Below are 19,138 nucleotides of genomic sequence, written 5' to 3' on the forward strand. Positions count from 1 at the left end.
TAGAAAACCTGGCGTACTACGCAGCAATGGCCGGGTCCACCGCAAAATCAGGAACACCCTAGTTTGACTGGTAACGAAATGTCGCACCACTTATAATAGGCATGCGAACCCGCATTAAACAGCTCGACTCTGAAGTGATACAAAAAAGTGCAGCGCGATGACACCAGGCAAGGCAAAGCGATCTTCTGCATCTCTTGGGCGCCTGACCACTACTCGACAGCATCAGACATAATCAAGCCACGCCGGCATCAACACAAAGCATATTTTGTACTTATTTCATACCCACTGCGCGCCATGCCAAATTTGCCGATGCAAAATACACACCACACAACGCTCGCACTGGCCACATGGCCCACATGCATGTGCCACTAACCTGACTTTGGCAGCTGCCACGTTTAGTGCCAGCAAAATGCAAAATACTTTGCTGGTAATCAAGTTATGTTGAAAGAGATGAACAACCATGCTCTGGGAATGTTGAAACCAGACTGACCGAATTTTGAGCTACCGGCAGTGACGTAGCGACCAGGACGAGTGTATAGATGAGCCCCAGATATAAGCTTGGTTTAAGGTCTCAAAGCGACTCAGGTTATCAAGAACGCCGCAGTCAAGGTTCCGGATAACTTGACCAGCTGGGGTTCTGTAATGGGCTTCGACATCACACAGTACACGAGACTCTAGCATTATGCTTCCATCGAAATGCAACCGCCGCGGCCGGGATCGGATCCATGTCTTTCGGGTCACCAGCCGAGCACCATAACTACTGAGCCGCTCCGGTGCTGTAGGTAGTCGACCAAAGCCTTGTTGAGTGCAATAGTAGTGACCACAAGTGCCACAAGTGGTTCGTTGAACATTTTGTGGTTGCCTTTTTTGTTTCACTTCAGTTTTGGAAAATTCGAAAACCTGGTTAATTCGAATATTTGCACCGTCCAACGGGTTCAAAATTAGCGACATTCTATAGTATGCCTTTTGCTGGTAAGAATATCAATATAGACAAAGCTCAAATACCACTAAGAACAAAAATGTGAGTTGCTCTCAGTATCTCTCCCAAAACATTGTCCATTACCAAATTAACTGTACAATTACATTTTCTTTTAAACAGTGGTTTCAAACAGTGAAAGCAATGGCTCCAAGTCGACAGTAGGAAGAACTACGCTGACCAGGGAACAAACGCCGGTTAACAATACCCTACCTGAAATCAGGAAGAGAAAATGGGCATGGTAAGGGCATGTAATGCAGAGAACAGATGTCAAATGATTCTTAGGGGGTGGCACAGTGGCTTCCAACAGAAGGCAAGCATAGCAGGGGCCAGCAAGGAGGAGATAAGGTAAGGAAGACTGCAGGGATAACACAGCTACAGCAGTCACAGGGCAGGGATAACTGGAGGGACATGGGAGAGGCCTTTGCCCTGCAGTGGACGTAGTTATGCTGAGGATGGATGATAACTTGCCTGATCCATCTGCAGGCTCTCCAACTGAGCACGAAGTTGCATGCACTCATCTTCTTGATTCTGTGTCAGGGTCTTCTGCGCAGACAGGTCGTCCAAGGTGGCTCTCAACCTGTCTTCCGCAGTATCCAGGCGAACGAAAAGACTGTCCCTTTCCCTCTGCAGAAAAAAAAATGTACAGTCACAACCCCTAAAGTAGCAAGTTACCTTGAAATCCAGGGTTCGACGGAAACCCGTCTGGTCGGGTATGTTCATGGCGGAAAATATTCAAGCGCCAACCAATCGTTAAAAAGATGACGTTTCGTCTACTCAAGGTGTGGTTTCACTCCAATCAAGCCAAGCACCAGGCAAGGAGAAAGCTTGTACCTATTGTTTCACTAGTGGGTACCCAGCAGCACTGCGGAGCAAAACCCACACCTCCCTTGTGCAGGGCTGATCCCCAAACCACTAGGTCACCACTGGTGTATTTTTGAGGCAAGTAAGAAAAATCGAACAGCAAGATTTGATGCATATTGTGGATGACTCTAAGCATGTGACTGTGCCAGTGATGCTCCTTTGTGAGTGCACACATATTTTGGGTGCTCAGTTTCGCCACTCTGCAAGCACATTAAAAAGCACTGAAAAATTGTAATTTACACTGCTTTTGCAGTAACAAAAAAAAAAGGATTTTAATCTGCAGTTTGACGCTTCAGATGCATCTATATGTGTGTCATGAGCAAGCAGTCAGCATCATTGAGAATTGAGTTGAACCATGTTGGTTTGGTTTTACGTGATCTAACGTCCCAAAGCAGCTCAGGGCTCCAGATAATTTCAACCACCTGGGGTTCTTTAATGTGCACTGACATCGCACAGTACAGGCTCCACTAGAACTTCGCCTTCACTTAAATGCGGTAATCACATCCGGGGTCAAATCCACATCTTTCGGGACAGCGGCCAAGCATCATAACCACTGAGCTACCACGGCGGCTTGAGTTGAACCATGTAGTAAAACCTTAGTTCAGTATCATTTAAAGAGCCCTATAATGCACACAGAGTTCAGTGAGAGCTGCAAACAGCCCTGTGACAGGGGCACCACTTAGCTACACCTTGGTGGCTTCTTATTTAGCTCCAAAAGCATGCCAGTCGCCCTGAACTGGTGTTTGCAAGATGGTGCCTTTGAGGACAAGCAAATTTCTCCCTTTACAAACAATACTTCAAATATTTCTGAACATGTGTAAATTCCTGCTAGCTGGCTGCATTTTAAACATTCACACATGCAGTCGGAATCGATGCACAAAACACAAATATTTCTGCTGGAGTAGTGAAAATATTGCTCCTAAGAATACCGGTATTCTGTGTACTGGCATCACAACAAAGCAGGTGCTAATAGTGCAAGGCAGAAAGGAGTTAAACTGATGCAACAATCTGAACCAAAAACTGAAAATTAATTTGCCAGCCGTTCTTTCTTGAAGTGAAGTTTGAGCAGCAAAGATGCTGGCCACAATGGAAAGTTTTACCGCTAGCACTGCTGCCCTGAGGTCACACTATAGCTGCTCTTTCCGCACTCTTAGAGTTTGAACGCACTGCAGAAGCCATGAAGAAGATCAAGAGGGCCAATGCAGAGTATTCAATGCGCAAACAAATCCGCTAAAAACGACTGACAAATACTGATGTTTCAGGCACCAAAACTAACAAAGATTCTCACAAAATGCCTCGCGCCAAAGCAATCTGTGCCAAAACTCACAACTTGCTTGCTTTTGTGGCCTGACAATGCACACAAAAGGAACAGTTGACAATTTCAACGTCAGCATCCGCCTCTTCTGCAACCATCAAAGGGACATTAAGGCCAAATTCAAGTTGGCCCGTACCAGTAGATTTACCGCATTCTAATGACAGACACTAAAAACAGAGTTGTATGAGCCAGAAAAGCTGAAAAAAAAATGTCAGTCAATTTGGGTAATTAGGCCAAATGCGGATATGTGCGCTAGCATGATGTGTTTCGGTGCTGCGCTGCTCTACTAGGTTAAGGTGGTTGTTGGTGTGCGTGTTCTTTCAGGGCGACATGGTAACACCTGCCACTCCCTTGTGCCGCTGCAGCATGGCAGGTAAGCACTGGCGCAGGTGAGCAGTGGTGCAGCGCCCCAGGTTCTGGTCTGGTTACCACCAGCTACACCTTGGCAAGTAAGCCACCCGGTGGGCAGGTGAGCACTGGCACAATGGCACAAGGCACGTGCTGTGGCAGGTGTTCCCTAAAGCCCCTCTATTATCGCTGGCGCTTTTTTAAGTAACACCAAGCTTTGAAGTGCGCCGCTGCCTTGTTTCCATATCAGCACATGGCTTTTCTGGTTCCGATTTTCGTTTTCTGCTGGAAGTCGGTGTCCATTTTGTACCTGCTCGCATGGAGGAAAAATATATCAAGCACATTGTTTTGCGGAGACGTTGACGCCAACGTAGCCAGAGCCAGAAAATTGATTTTTACTTAGAACAAAGACTGGATGGAACTATCCTCAGTGCCCCTTTAAAATGTTGCCTTTAACAATGCAGTGTGACTACTCGAGTTGCAGCCCATTGAAACTCCATTACTCAGTAGCTGCCCCTTCAAAGGAGACAGTTTTAGCCCTCTTTCCTCATTTTAGGCGGAAGATATTGGAAGCTATGCCCACTGGGGATGTGGCTCATAGTGAGTAATGGGAACTGCTCTCTCGATTTCTCATTCAGAGCACATATAGAAAATGTTATCCTAGAATATCAGAACACCTAAGGTCTACAACATTTAATCAAACCAAACTAGTCAAACGTCCACAAATATAAGTTGTGTGAACAGAGTAGAAGTAAATACAAGGAGGGATATGACGTCACATTTTCGTGGCACTGGAACAAAATCAACAGCACATGCTTTGTATAATGCCACTATTCCAGCCTGCATAGTGTGCTTACTGCCAGATGTGGTCTAAAGCAATGTTGATCACGCAACTGCTCGCAGTACAGTCTACTGCAATTTGAAGGTCATCGTGGTCACTTCAGCCAAACAGGCCCCGTAAATTCTCCCTAGTGTGATGTCACTTACTCTTCACTAAAAATGGCAGAAAGAGGAAGCAAGTTCATGTATTTACTATGGTTTTTAACTAAAAATAAACTATACACTTAAGCACTTAAATAGTAATCTTCAAATTGCTTCAGACTAGTATACTATTGTGTGAGAAATGGGCCACAAAGGTCAATTGCGGTGCGCTCAAAACGTCAAGCAGGATTTTCTGAAATCTGTAATGGCCAGATGTACAATAAGGATACGCTCCATTGCTGACAAGTGGTGCAGGACTAAAGGTGCACCACTTCCAGTGCACACCGATGGCGAGAGAAGAACAGCCGGACCCACTTCTCAACACAGATTCGATGTCACGCGATCACCAAGTGACACAAGCATCAATAACAAGTGCGTTAAAAAGACTCCCTTTCATGCAAAACGTGCACAATACAGACGAATTTTTTGCTACTCTTCAAACTCAAATTATTCATACTGCATGTAGCATTAACTCGAACTAGTCAACTGCTGTTTCACCTACTGAGGCAGGCATCAAACTTACTTTAAAGGGACACTGAGGAGAACTCTATTAATTTTTTTTTTTTGTTAGCAAAATCTGATAGTTCGGCATTTCATGGCTTTGTTGACACTTGTCCGGGAGCGAAAGATGCATTTATTTCAAAGAAATTTGGATTCGAAGTTGAAAAAATTTTTCCCGCCGCTCTGATTCAAACTCGAGGAACTCTTATGCAACACGGCAACTCCTATGACGTCACAGAATGGAGTGACGTAAAACGTGACGTAAACGCAGACTCCGTGATTTCTGACGGTTAGCGGTGCGCAACCTTTCTTTGCCAGCCTCAGATATTCGTGGATTCCATGAAGTAAGGAAAATTCCTCCAAGGTGGCGTCCTAGGAAGTCATCATGCTAGTACTTGCGAGATTGGCCTGTGGCGTCGGTGCCTGTATTTTGGTTCTTGCTATTTTCTACGTTACAAGAGCTTTGTTTTCAGGAAGAGTGGCGTTTTTGTGATCAGGAGCTGCTATTCTATCCAAACAAGCCAACTTCAATTCCTCCACAGTGTCCCTTTAAGAAAACACAACGTGATGGCAAACGAAACCTTCCACCTCAAGTGGCCCCTTTTTGTGAAGTTTAGACAACCTGTGGTTTAAGACCAGGAGGAGAGGACTAATACACCCTAAATGGAAAGAAGTAGAAAGGGACTGAGCTATGCTTGAGTGCACTCCCCTTTTATAAAGGAAAGTGTGCCAGAGAAAGACTGCTTACTCCTTTCTTACTCTCATGTAGGCATGTTCATGTTCAGACTCCTGCCTTAGTGATTGAGTTGCCCCCTGGTGTCCACATCTGAGCACAAGCACTCACCTTCACGTCGGCTCTTTCAGCTTGCAGCTCTTCAACAAGAAGGTGCAGTTCTTGCTCCCGCATGCCTTGAGAGGAGTGTGGGCTCTCACCAAGCGTGCTCGTGCCCAAGCTGGCCTCGTGAGCTCGCAGACGCTCATTTGCTTGGTGGCTCTCATAAAGTTGCTCTTCAAGGCGGCGCACTTGGTTCTGGAGCTTGGTCTTCTCTGCCAAGCAAGCCTCGTGCGACAGTTCACCTTCGTTCTACGAAAGGGTAAAACCAGGAAGGTCAAAGTACATAATAATCAAGGTCGAAAAAAATGCACGAGAGCATTACCATTGTAAAGACATCAGACTAGATGCTTGAGCGAAACCCAAAAGTCCTTTCCATTGTTCTTCAGCAAGTAACGAAATGCATAAAAGCAAAAAGATATGCAAGCGAACCGATGTGATGCAACAAATCTGCATTAGCAGCATTGGTTGTACATATTTCACTTTTACTTTTGTCATCTTCCCACTGTGTCTGCGAAATGGATTTTGCGACAGCCTTCAGGCTGGTGGAGCCAGATGGAGGGCTGAGGTTGGTTGGTGCATGGGTGGGTGGCCTGGATGTGCACCCACCGGAGGGTGCCCCAGGCGAGGCACCTTCCAGGTACCCACCAGGCCTGGTCCACTCGGGTCCACCAGGGATGCTGGGGGGTGGATGCTTCACACACACATACAACACAGAAACCACAGCTATTTTCCGAAAGAAGACTATATTGGTTGTGCAGTAATAACATAATAGAGGGAACACACTGCAAGGAAACTTGGGCTGCCTAAACTGCTTTCCAGCCTTAATTTCTACAGCTATGCCCTGTTACCCTCAAGATGTTGGGCAATAAGAATTATTCCTAACAAGCTCTGCTTGAGCAATACCGTATTTACTCGCGTAATGAACCCACTCGCGTAATGAACCCACCCCCCACTTTCTTAGACGAGAAATGAATTTTTTTTTTTTCCGTCGCCGAAATGTCGCTTCCATGAAATCGAAAACGAAACCTCTGCTTATAGCGCCATGCCTGCGCTGCGGCGGCAGTGCGAAGTAAAGACAAACGCCAGCAAACGCACTTCAACGGCGCTGGTCGCCATTTCGCTAGCACTTCGCTTTGTTGCTGTTGGAGTTGAGTGCGCGCTACGGCCTTGGCGTTATTTCGTGCGTGCTGTGCGTTGTGTGATGGGGCGTTACGCTAGTTACACGGCAGCTTTCAAACTCAAGGTTGTGGAGCATGCCTTAGAGCATGGAAACCGTGCGGCTGGACGGCATTTCAGTGTGGACCCCGTGCGTGTGCGCTACTGGAGGAACCAGCAGGACGAACTGAGAGCGACGAAGAAAGATCGCCGCGCCTTTCGAGGGCCGAAGCAGGGCAAGTTTCCTCGCGTGGAAGAAGTCTTGAATTATGTCAAGAGGCTCCGCAATGAAGGATGTGCCGTGTCCCATGAGCTCATACAGAATCACGCGCGGGCCACTGCAAGAGGCCATGGCATTCCCGCAAATGAATTTAAGGCCAGTTTTGGCTGGACGACGCGTTTCATGCGACGGAACGGGCTGTGCCTCAGAAGGCGCACAACGTTATGCCAACGGCTGCCGGCGGATTGCGACGACAAAGTGCGTGATTTCCACCGCTTTGTTATTCGTGTCCGTGAGGAGAAAAAGTTTCTGCTCTCGCAGATCGGGAACGCGGACCAGACGCCTATCTGCTTCGACATGCCAAGAAACAGCACGGTCGATACCAAAGGTTCTAAAAGTGTGCTGGTGAAGACGACGGGCGCTGAGAAGCAGCGGTGTACCGTGATGTTGGCGATAACAGCGGACGGCAGGAAGCTGCCTCCGTTCGTTATCTTCAAGAGAAAAACTCTGCCAAAGGGAGCTCTTCCGGCTGGTATCCACGTTCGCGCACATGAGAAGGGGTGGATGTCGGCTGATCTGATGTCCGACTGGCTGAAAACAGTCTGGGGACGGGGGCCCGGAGCACTGCTTCTGCCATCGCTGCTTGTTCTCGACAGCTTCCGCGGTCATCTCGAAAAAAATGTCCGCCGCCGAATGACCGAGTTGCACACGGACCTCGCTGTCATCCCAGGTGGCCTTACATCACTGCTGCAGCCCCTTGATGTGTCAGTGAATAAGCCCTTCAAGGACAACGTGCGGCGGCTCTATGCTGAGTGGATGGCCGCGGGGAACCACGACCTGACTCCCGCAGGCAAGATCAGGAGGCCCACCATCGACATGCTGTGCCGATGGGTCCTAGAAGCGTGGAGCATGATATCCACTGAGGTCATCATCCATAGCTTCAAAAAGACCGGCATCTCAAACAGCCTTGACGGCACTGAAGACGACGCACTGTGGGCCGACGCCGATGCTGACGATGTGGCAAGCGACATTAGTCGAAGTGACTCAGATAGCGAGACCGAGTGAGGTCTTAAGTAGCCAGAGGCTTGTGAATAAAAATGTATTTTTATTCACATTCATCGCGTACGTGTTTGTACTATAAAGGTAAGGTTGTGACCGCGATTTTCCTCAATGTGACATGAAATTTCGACCTTCTCAAAAATTTCGAAAATTTTTTTCCCGCGTAATGAACCCACCCCCTAAATTTATGTCAATCTATGTTGAAAAAAGGTGGGTTCATTACGCGAGTAAATACGGTACTTCTTCAGGCCACTCGTAACAAGACATGATGATCTCTGCACTTCAGCTCTAAGTTTTTTTACTGCTGTCAGTATGTATCAGTGTTTACACTATCAAGCCTGGACTCCATGTACGCGAAAACTCACGCGAACGCGACGGCGGCGGCGACGGCTGGCGTTCGCTCCGTCGCTTGTGGGCAACCTCCATGCAAGCGAAGGCGGCAGGCGACGCGAACCCGCGACGTGCGCAGCGGACTCCGTGCCTTGCGGACTCAAGCTTAGAAACACGCCCGTAACCTGTTCTCTCTCTTAAAATTTTGTGAGTGTGCCTCATAGTCAGGGCCAAAGGAATATTTCCTCTACGGCAGTGGTGTAGCGGCAGTGGAGATAGCCAAAGGCGTGCTTGCGGAGACGAAGTCACATCACGGGGAAGGTGTGCTTTCGTTCGGTGCCTGTGCACTCCTGCTTAGTAAAAACACTCCCATAAACTGTCACCGCAACCTGATTGTAAGTGAGCAAACTATAATATACCACTGAGAATGCGCGCCGCGAGTGTTTCTGCACAGTTGGAGCGCAGCGGCACGGTGGATCGAGCGCCGGTACCCGCGGCTCGACACGAATCTCTCCCTGCAGTACGCCCGCTCGCGTAGCCCGCTCCAAATGCTGCTAGCCCTCCGCACCCAACAAGTAGATTGTTTTAATTATTTAAATCGTGCGGGTCTGCCTCTCAGCTACAAAACCAAATATTTTCTCGGCGGTGGCGATGACCAAGACGACGGGCTGGTAGGGTTTCGTGAGATGTGCCCGTGAGAAACCGTGGACAAACCGGAAACGGCTTTGGGGGGCTCTGATTGGCCAGTCGCGTGGGGGACTTCCGGGCGACGAGCGAAATTTTCTGTGGGTGCAGATCCGAGCGACACGGCAAGCGACACATGCATTTTGCTTCGCGCGACGGCGTCGCTCGTCGCTTGCCGCCGTCGCCTTCGCGTTCGCGTGAGTTTTCGCGTACATGGAGTCCAGGCTTCAGTGCCAGCAGGGACTTGTTCCAAGACTTCATACTCTTACACACAACTATCTAATCTTGGTTTTTCCATCTTAATTACTGCCATAAATTACGGTTTATTTTACATTGTACTCTCTTGTTTGACTCATCTTTTTCTTCTACATAGCTTGTTTTGCACCATGCCATTGGTTCGGATCTTGCATCCTTTTTGTAACCTGGCTTCTTATTTTGTACCTTGTTATTTTGTTCCAAACTGATTATTTCTTTTTTTGTTTGCACCTTATACTATTCTTGCTTTCTTTTTACAACTTTGCTTGTACCTTGTTTATTTTGTATTCATTATATTGTTACGGGGATGTTACGGCGGTAAGTCTATAAGGCGGCTGCTCTGAGAAGGCCAGCACTCAGCTCAGAACCGAGCGCCCAGCTACCAACTGTCAACGTCGTCGTCGTTCCGCGCACCGCCACTTCTTCGTTCATGATTCGTCCACTTGTAACACTATCCCCCTCGGCTGAAGGCAACGTCCCGGTGCGTGTTAGGCGTGCGATGTCGATGGTGGGTGATAGGGCTTGAGGCGAGCTACATGAACGACTTCGGACTTCAGTGGAGCGGACGTCAACTTTGGGTGCAGCGGCGTGATTTCATACGTTACGTCGGTCACTGCCCGTAATACACGATAAGGACCTGTGTAGCGCAGCAGAAGTTTTTCACATAACCCCACACGACGGGATGGGAGCCACAGCAGGACGAGAGATCCAGCAGGGTATCGCACATCACGGTGCAGGCCATCGTAGCGGTGTTTTTGAGCCTCTTGGGAGGCGGAGAGCTTGTGTCGAGCAACCTGGCGGTACGCCACTCATCCGGATTGCGATACCTTGTGTAACGTGGGACGAAGGTGTTGCGGGCCGTAGCAGTAGCGACCACGGGAGAGATGGGGCTCGCACTCCGAGGTTCGACGGGACGATGGCTGGAGGGCATGCCCAAGTTGGCGACCTCCTGGCGGACGACAGCTTGAATAAGGGATATTGTGGCCAGGGTGTTGTCCGACAAGGGCGCATTGGGCGTAACAGGAGCCAGCGCCTCCAGTTCACGGCGCACGATGCGAGTCACGTTGTCGGGGTTGGAAGGCTGCCTTAGTGTCGGCAGATCCTCGCACGTGGAACTGGCAGCTGTGTTATGCAGGCGGTCGAAGCGGTGTGCAATGCGCCGGTGCTCGGCCTGCTCGAAGCGTCGACACACCTGCAGAACGGAGTCAACCGTAGAGCAGTTCCGGCATAGAAGAAGGTGGAAGGCATCGTCGGCAATGCCTTTAAGAATGTGGCCTACTTTATCGTCTTCGGTCATGTTGGGATCGACCTTTCGGCACAGTGCCAAGACGTCCTGAATGTATGTAATATATGATTCAGTGGCCGTTTGGGCGCGAGCTGCAAGTTCTTTTTTGGCAGCAAGCTGACGGCCAACTGGTTTTCCAAACAGGTCGCGGAGCTTTTGCTTGCAGGCATCCCACATGGCAATCTCTTCTTCGTGGGTTTCGAACCAGACGCGTGCGGTGCCGGCGAGATAAAATATTACATTGGCCAGCATCAGCGTGGCGTCCCACCTGTTGTGCTGGCTAACACGCTCATAAGCGAGAGCCAGTCCTCGACGTACACGCCATCTGTACCGCAGAATGTGCCCGGGTCGCGAGGGTGGGCTACGACGACAGTTGGCGTGGCAGGCGCAGACGGAGGGGCCGGGTCGGTAGTCATCTCGCTGGTTCGGCCCGTCGTCTCGTCGTCTCGTCGGGTCGTCGGCATGTCGGCTCGAACCCGCGACCTCCACCAAAAGATGTTACGGCGGTAAGTCTATAAGGCGGCTGCTCTGAGAAGGCCAGCACTCAGCTCAGAACCGAGCGCCCAGCTACCAACTGTCAACGTCGTCGTCGTTCCGCGCACCGCCACTTCTTCGTTCATGATTCGTCCACTTGTAACAATATAATTTCTTTCTGCAGCTTGATTCCGACTATTCTTAAAGAGATTTGTAGTACAGATATTTCTGTGCTTGTGCTACCCTTATTGCTATACCCTCACATCGATGGATCTGGGGGTACTCTGAACAAGCAAATGAATGAATAAATACAGATGTATATAAACAAATAAATAAATATCAGTCCACTGCAAGCCACACACCCTTGCTTAGTAGCATACCATGGTCGTCGATTTGCTTTAAAGGGACTGACAGCTAGCCAAGATGTACTCTGAGATTAAGGTTGAAATAAAACAACAATGCCTCACATTTCCAATATGTTCTCTTTACAACAAAGGAAACTATGAGGCCTTCAACGTGGAATTGGAGGCCTTTTTTCCATCTTATCAGGAATCATTTGACGAACAAGACATCCACACAAACTGGTCAGTGTTTAAACACAAAATGAATGAATTGACTAACAAATATATCCCCAAATGCAGCTTCCGCACTAACCACCACAAACCATGGCTCACCAAGACTCTTGGAAGATTAGAAAATAAAAATAAACGCCTCTTCAGAAATGCCAAACTGAGCAGAGCAGACTGCGCGTGGGAAAAATATTACGGTGCTGAAAAGGCGTATTTGGTCGCACTAAAAAACGCTAAACGTTCCTTTTATCATATCGACTTGCCAAATATACTTACAAATAACCCGACTAAATTCTGGCAGCTTTTAAATCCCCAATCTTCGCGCGTTGTTACCCTGACTGACAATTCTGGACGTGTTATTTCGGACGGTGAGTGCGCTAACATATTTAATTCTGCCTTCGCATCTGTATTCACTAAAGAACAAGAACCACCCCCCCTCATGACAACCAATGACCCCAAAACTGCAATGCCATCCGTTACGTTCGCAGAAACCGGCATATCCCTTCTAATAGATAAATTAAAACTTTCTTCATCCACCGGCATTGATGGAATTAACACAAAAGTCCTAAAGAACACTCGCCATGCATCTGCCAAGTTCTTATGCTTACTGTTCGCGCAGTCCATTTCAACGGGTATCATACCCCACGACTGGAAAGTGGGGAAGGTCGTTCCAGTCCACAAGTCGGGTAAAAAAGATTCGCCACTTAACTACCGCCCCATATCACTAACCAGCATACCCTGCAAGCTCATGAAACACGTCATTTACTCTTTAACAATGCAGTTTCTGGACTCAAATAATTTCTTCCATTCATCACAACACGGATTTCGTAAAGGATACTCCTGTGAGGAGGAGGAAAAACATTTATTCAGAGCACAAAAACTGGGTGGGTTCAGTACGAGAACCCATTGGTCGCCATCATAATCCGGCCCCTCTCAACCAGCAATTTCTGGTCGAGTGGGCTGTGGCTATGAAGGGTTGCCTCCCAGCGCTCATGAGTCGGATCGGGATTGCTGTCCAAGTCTGGGTTTTTTTGACATTCCCAAACCGCGTGAAAGAGTGTGCCAACTGCTCCACAGAAGGGGCAGGACGAATTGTAGGTTTCTGGGTACCATTTACTCATTAGGTAAGGATTGGGCAGAGTATTAGTTTGTAGTCGCCTGATTATGTGCTCTTCATATTTACTTAGGGTTTTGTGAGGAAGAGGATATTCCCTTCTTGTGATCTTATAGTACTCCGTAATTTCTGCGTAGCTTAGTAAGGGTGAGGGGTTGTCAACTATGTTAGAGAGAGGCTATCTTCGTTCATGACCTGCATGCCAACCTTGACGCTAACCTCCAAACCGACGCAATCTTCCTCGACTTTGCTAGGGCTTTTGACAAGGTACCCCACAACTGCCTATTTCTGAAACTTTCCTGCCTAAGCTTGCATCCTGACATACTAGCATGGATAAAAGGATTTTTGACTCACCGTTCCCAATCAGTCGTCATTAATAATCAAATGCCTAACTTATTACCAGTTTCCTCAGGGGTGCCCCAAGGATCCGTCCTAGGGCCTCTTTTGTTTCTAATTTATATTAACGACCTACCTCAGAAATTAGATTGCCACATTCGGATGTTTGCCGACGATTGCGTTATTTACAAAGCAGTTACTGACTCCGTTAACCAGCAATCCCTACAAAATAACCTAAATCTGGTACAAAACTGGTGCAACGACTGGCTAATGACACTTAATATAAACAAATGCAAGTATATATCTTTCCACCGTCGCAGTAATCCTCTCCTGTTCCCCTACTCTATCTCTAACGTTCCTATCGACCCTGTCCAATCATATAAATATCTCGGTGTTCATCTTAGTCATGACCTCACGTGGAATAGCCATATCGCGAACATTATTTCATCTGCTAACAAAACGCTTGGCTTCTTAAAGCGTCATCTCCACTCTGCCCCCCAGCATGTTAAGCTACTCGCATACAAATCACTAGTTCGATCAAAATTAGAATACGCATCGCCCATCAGGTCTCCGAAACAAGTATACCTTACTAACTCACTTGAATCAGTTCAAAATAGGGCAACTAGATTAATTCATTCCGCATACTCTTTTGATATCAGCATATCAGCTCTGAAATCGCAGTCCAATTTACTTACTCTTGCACTTCGTCGCCACATTGCTAGTTTATCCCTATTTCATAAATTCTTTTATTCCGAGCTATCACAGGAACCCTATTTCTGCCCTCCCCCACCACGCTTTTCTCTTCGCACCGGACATCAGCAGCAGGTATCTCGGCCACGAGCACGCACAACAACTTTTTCTTCATCATTCTTTCCCCGGACTGCTAGCGACTGGAACGGCCTTCCCCATGATCTTGCTGCCATCACATGCCAAACTATGTTTCTTAACCAAATTACGCGTTTGCTTGCATCACGATAATCATTTTTTTTTTTATAACTCGTTCAATTTCTGTGTACTTTTTCTGTTGTTAATCTATATGTGTCCCACCCCTTATGTAATACCCTCACACGAGGGTCTTTAAGGAAATAAAGTGAAGTGAAGTGAAGACAGAAGAAGGCACAGAACACAAGCATTGCTTGACTGCACCTTTGTCCATCAGTGCAATTTCCAAATTGCCTGCATTCAATAACTATCCACTACGTTCAACTATCCCAGTTTTCTATATTTTTCTCTTTTCTGCAGAGCTTTAGTGGCCCAATCATGCAAAGTGACTTGGCAACTTTATGACTGCTGTGCATTTCTAACAGCTCAAAGCAAACCACAAACATACGGTCGCACCTCAGCAAGAGTAGCTTCAAGCCTTTTCACGGCAGCTTGATGCAGAGAACATTCCTTCCTTGTTTTCGCAATCTGATCCTTGGCATGGTCCAGCTCGGCAGAGAGTCCTTTCGCCGTCTCTGTGGCGCATTCTAACTTCATCCGCGTGCTGTGCAGCTCCTGCTGAAGAGCCTGCAAAGAAAAGAGATCATTTCTGGCAGTGCTAAAGCAAAGCATCGGCACTCAACACAGTAGTAGTACCGTGAGTATGACAGTGACACAGACTGTACTGATGTCATTGCTAATCACAAAACAATGACTAGTCGCACCATAAGCAAACTGCACTTCACTGCATATTTCTCAGCAGTGACAACATTAGTTTGCAGCTCCAGCGCCCAGCGACTGTCACGGTTTCAAGGGAATAAATACTGTGCATGCAACCCAGCTTGACCACAGTGGAACCCAACCAGCTTTACGCATTCTTTTCAGGCCAATGACCAACATGGCTGTATTTCGCCGTCATATCAGCTGGCACAGATATCAAAAGTATGCTGTCAGATGACCTAGCAAAACCTAAGCCTTGCATTACTGCGAAGTCACATTTGAATCACAGTTGAAATTTCGATTTGAATAGACATACTCCTACATCAAGAGGCGAAGGAATGAACATATTTAAAACTGACCTACTTCATGTGCCAGAGTGGGTGGGTATTTTTGCCATTTTAAGGCACTTGTGACGACCCCCCATAATGTGCAGGTCCACACGGGACGGAGAGGCAAAGAGACACCGTATGGCTCAGTTTAAACAAACAGATATATTCAATAATTATACACAATTATGATTATACATCAGAGGCTGGGGTGTCCGAGCTTACGTGCCGACGGCTTCATGGGGACGATGGAGGGGCTCCGGAGTTGAGCTCGAACGGTTGCTGGCAGAAGCTGCACGCCGTCGGGCTTCGGCGCTGAAGGCCCCCTTGGCGAACAATGTCGACCTGAGCGTTTTTTCTTCCGTACTCCTTGTCGATTTTTATATCCTTCTTATTCCCCACATTCCCTAGGTTGAGGACGCCCACGCCGGAGTGGGAGGGGCCTAGGGCTTTCACTTGAGCGCACAAACACACCACCGCACTTATGGTCTCGCCCCCGTCACGTGTTGAGTCCGAGGGAAAGAAGGTTGTCGTCGAGGTAGCGTCGGCTGTGGTAGACGGTCTCTGGCCCGCTCACGGTTCCCGCGGGTCACCGACCTCCGTTCTCCATCAAATGACACTCGCCACTCAAGGCCGGAACGTGAGGTCACTAAAAGGCCGGGAAAGTGGTCCCTTGTCCTAGGATGTGCTCGGGAGTGTTGGTGATGATGCCCGCCGTCTTGTCACGGGGCCAGGCCCGCCGAAACGAGGCCCTTTGTCCCCGGCACGGTCACGGCAATTGGGGAAGATAACGCCCGTCTCCCCGCGGCCGCGGCGTTCGACACGTGCCGACACTATGGAAAGGGGGTCCGGTTGTGCTTAAACCCCTTCGTTTTGGTCGTTCACTCTCAAAGAGTATGGCTCGGTAATTGGACGCAGCTGTCACCTGGGTCTTCTCCGTGCGGTCCATGGCGGCAGGCCCGAAAGCTATCCCACTCAAGTTGCTTGCAGCCATATACAGTAGAAACATGTGTGCTGGCTGCTTCCAGAAACGAGACCGGCTGTCGCCGATCTCCTCTCTTCCAGCTGAATTGCTTTCCCTTGAGTGCTTTTGCTGCCACTGGGGGCTCCGTCTACGCCGCGCCGTCGAATGCGGACCCTCGTAGCACACACAAGGAACATCACACTCGCTCACCCTCCAGAAGAATGTTCTCCGAACATTTGAGTCCATGCAGCTCCGCTTCTCTTTCTGAATCGCCTCGCACGGTGCCTCCGACAAAACACTTTTCGCTGCACTCAACACCACTGCTCAACACCATATGCCTCAGCTGTCATAACTGGCGTCTCCAGGGGCAGCGCTGATCTTCTTTTACAGATAAACATGAAACTCAGCACCCAAGCCTCTCCTTTCTAGTCCAAACTGGACGAAATAAATTTACCACAGTTACAAAGGAGCTCCCACTTCTAGCACGATCACGGCACAGACAAAAATATAGATAACGAAAGGAAGTAGGGCAGGTTCTGCATGCGCTCCGCATGCTCTCCTGTGAAGGTGTTACTTAATGACAGAAAGGTTTAACTACCAACTCCGATATCTTAACACATAAGCACATAGCAATGTTATGAGCTGCGGCATTACACAATTCTAACCAGTTCACAACTCCGCTCTGTTTACGCCATTAGTCCGACTTAGCTTTCCGATTTCGCAGCAGATATCGGCCTTCATGAGTCATACCAAGTAAGTCTGCTTGGAGACTCGCGAGGGCTCGTGGCAGGAGCCTCTCCTGGCGTTATCTGCGCGGCAACCTCGCGCGCTTCTTCTTCTTCTAGCAATGCATGAAGTAAATCCGGTGGCATTCCGGCCGTCACCTCTGGCGCCTGCCGAACAAATGCAGGAGAGGGCGTTTCTTGCGAACTATCTGCGCGCTCCGCTTCACTTCTGTCCCCATCAAAATCCGCGCTTTCCCTTTCCTCATTTCGTGAATACTGAACCGGTGCCGACTTGAGGCGATTTGCGTGTATCCTTATCAAGCGCCGGTTCACATCTCGGACTCTGAAGTTTACCGGAGAAAGCTTCTCGACAACCTCGCACGGTCCTCTCCACTTCATCTGGAACTTACGAGCTAGCCCAATCTGCCTTTGGCAGTTTTCAATGTACACGCTGTCCCCCACATCAAACGGCACGTCTCTAGCACTGCGATCGTGCACCTCCTTCCTGCGCTTCGCCGCTTTCTTTAAGGCCTCCTTTGCGATGTCCCTTGCCACTTGCAAGCGCGATTCTAGCTCAACCTTATAGTCATCCAGTGAAGCGTATGGGACACGACGGGGGCCCTCTGGCACCTCACTAGGCTGGTCCGGGTCTCGGCCGTAGAGAAGAAGGAATGGCGATTCGCCCGTGCTCTCGTGTGCTGCGGAATTGTAGGCAAACATTGCATACGGGAGCCACAAGTCCCAGTCCCGCTGGTCGCGCGAAACAAAATGCGACAGGAACCCGGCCACGGTTTGGTTCAGTCGCTCCACCGCGCCGTTGCAAGCCGGATGGTACGGTGTTGTCTGCTTCTTAGCGATCTTAAGCAGCTCGCAAACTCTACTCATTAGCTGCGACACGAAGTTCGTTCCCCGATCTGTCAAGAGTTGCCTCGGGGGTCCATGTCGGAGCACGATCTGTTCGACAAATGCTCTTGCAACCGTGTCTGCCTTCTGATCTGGGAGTGCTACCGCTTCCGCATATTTTGAAAGGTGATCGACAAATACTAAAATGTACCTGTTTCCGGAAGTGGTCGTGGGCAATGGGCCCATTATGTCCATACCTGTCCGCTCGAAGGGAGCCGAAACCTCAGGGAACGGCTGAATTGGAGCTGGTCTTCGACCCTTGGGTGTTTTTCTTTCGAGACAGGAATGACACTTCGCACAGTAGTCTCTAACATCCTGTCGCATGCCACTCCAAAAGTACAAACGCTCCACACGCCTGCGTGTCTTCGCTACGCCAAAATGACCGGCGCATGGCGCATCGTGAAACGCGCGAAGAACCCTTTCTGTCCACGACCGAGGTATGACAACTCTCTCCCAAGCGGTTTTCTCTGGTCTCCCTTTCCTGGTTGGCCTCGTGCGCCGACACAGGGTGCCGTCTTTGCCAATGAAATAACCTAGCTGTTCGGGGTGATACGGTGCGCCCTCTAAGCTTTCGATTATTCGCTTCAGGTCAGGATCTTTGCACTGCTCTGTGCGTAATTCGGCGGGGTCGACTACAGGGACAAACTCATCTATAGCTGCCACGGCAGCTGTGCGGCTGAGTGCATCAGCATTCAGATGTGTCGTTCCTGACTTGTGCTCCACTTCAAAGCAGTATTCCTGCAGGTGTAGATTCCATTTGATCTCGCGACATTATAGGCTGGAGCACGTGATGATAAGCACATTAGAAAAAAATTGGGAGACGCTTAGGCACCAGTTAAGAGCTGACGCAATAGCGCGCATATTCCATTTTTTTCAGTTACGACATACTACACCCTTATTCGTCACATCCGGTGCTTTCGTTATATCCATATTTTCAGCTACGATATACTACACCATATTCGGTTATGACATACTACACCATTCTTTGTTATATCCGGTGCTTCTGTTATGTTGTATTTCGATTACCAACATACTACACCCCCTCTGAATTAAGTATGTCATTGCTGTGCACGACATATGACACCGCTGACTCATACACACCATACAAGGCCTTCATAATTTTTCTGACATGTTTGGCGACTGTTGGAACAATGCCAGGTCAAGGCAACGGCACCCTTTCGGCGGAACGAGTTGTACACGCAATCACGTAAGAACATCCAAGTTTTTGCAGTGCTTCTTGCCCAAACCACGGCGGCCACAGTGACACTGGTGCAAACT

At 48.7% G+C, this 19,138-nt stretch overlaps 1 protein-coding gene across 2 annotated transcripts in view; it reads right to left on the reverse strand.

The window, feature by feature from the left end:
* Positions 1-19,138, reverse strand: part of LOC144094111 (protein Spindly-A-like) — a 35,035-nt gene that overhangs the window by 14,186 nt on the left and 1,711 nt on the right. For both annotated transcript variants that reach the window (XM_077628024.1, XM_077628023.1), the window contains exons 3-5: positions 14,640-14,810; positions 5,830-6,069; positions 1,448-1,603 (exon numbers count right to left, since the gene is read on the reverse strand). In XM_077628024.1, the coding sequence (XP_077484150.1) occupies positions 1,448-1,603; positions 5,830-6,069; positions 14,640-14,810 (567 nt within the window). The remainder of the gene's footprint in view (positions 1-1,447; positions 1,604-5,829; positions 6,070-14,639; positions 14,811-19,138) is intronic.

The sequence above is a fragment of the Amblyomma americanum genome, chromosome 6 (genome assembly GCF_052857255.1).
Source record: "Amblyomma americanum isolate KBUSLIRL-KWMA chromosome 6, ASM5285725v1, whole genome shotgun sequence".
Classification (NCBI taxonomy): Eukaryota; Metazoa; Arthropoda; class Arachnida; order Ixodida; family Ixodidae; genus Amblyomma; species Amblyomma americanum.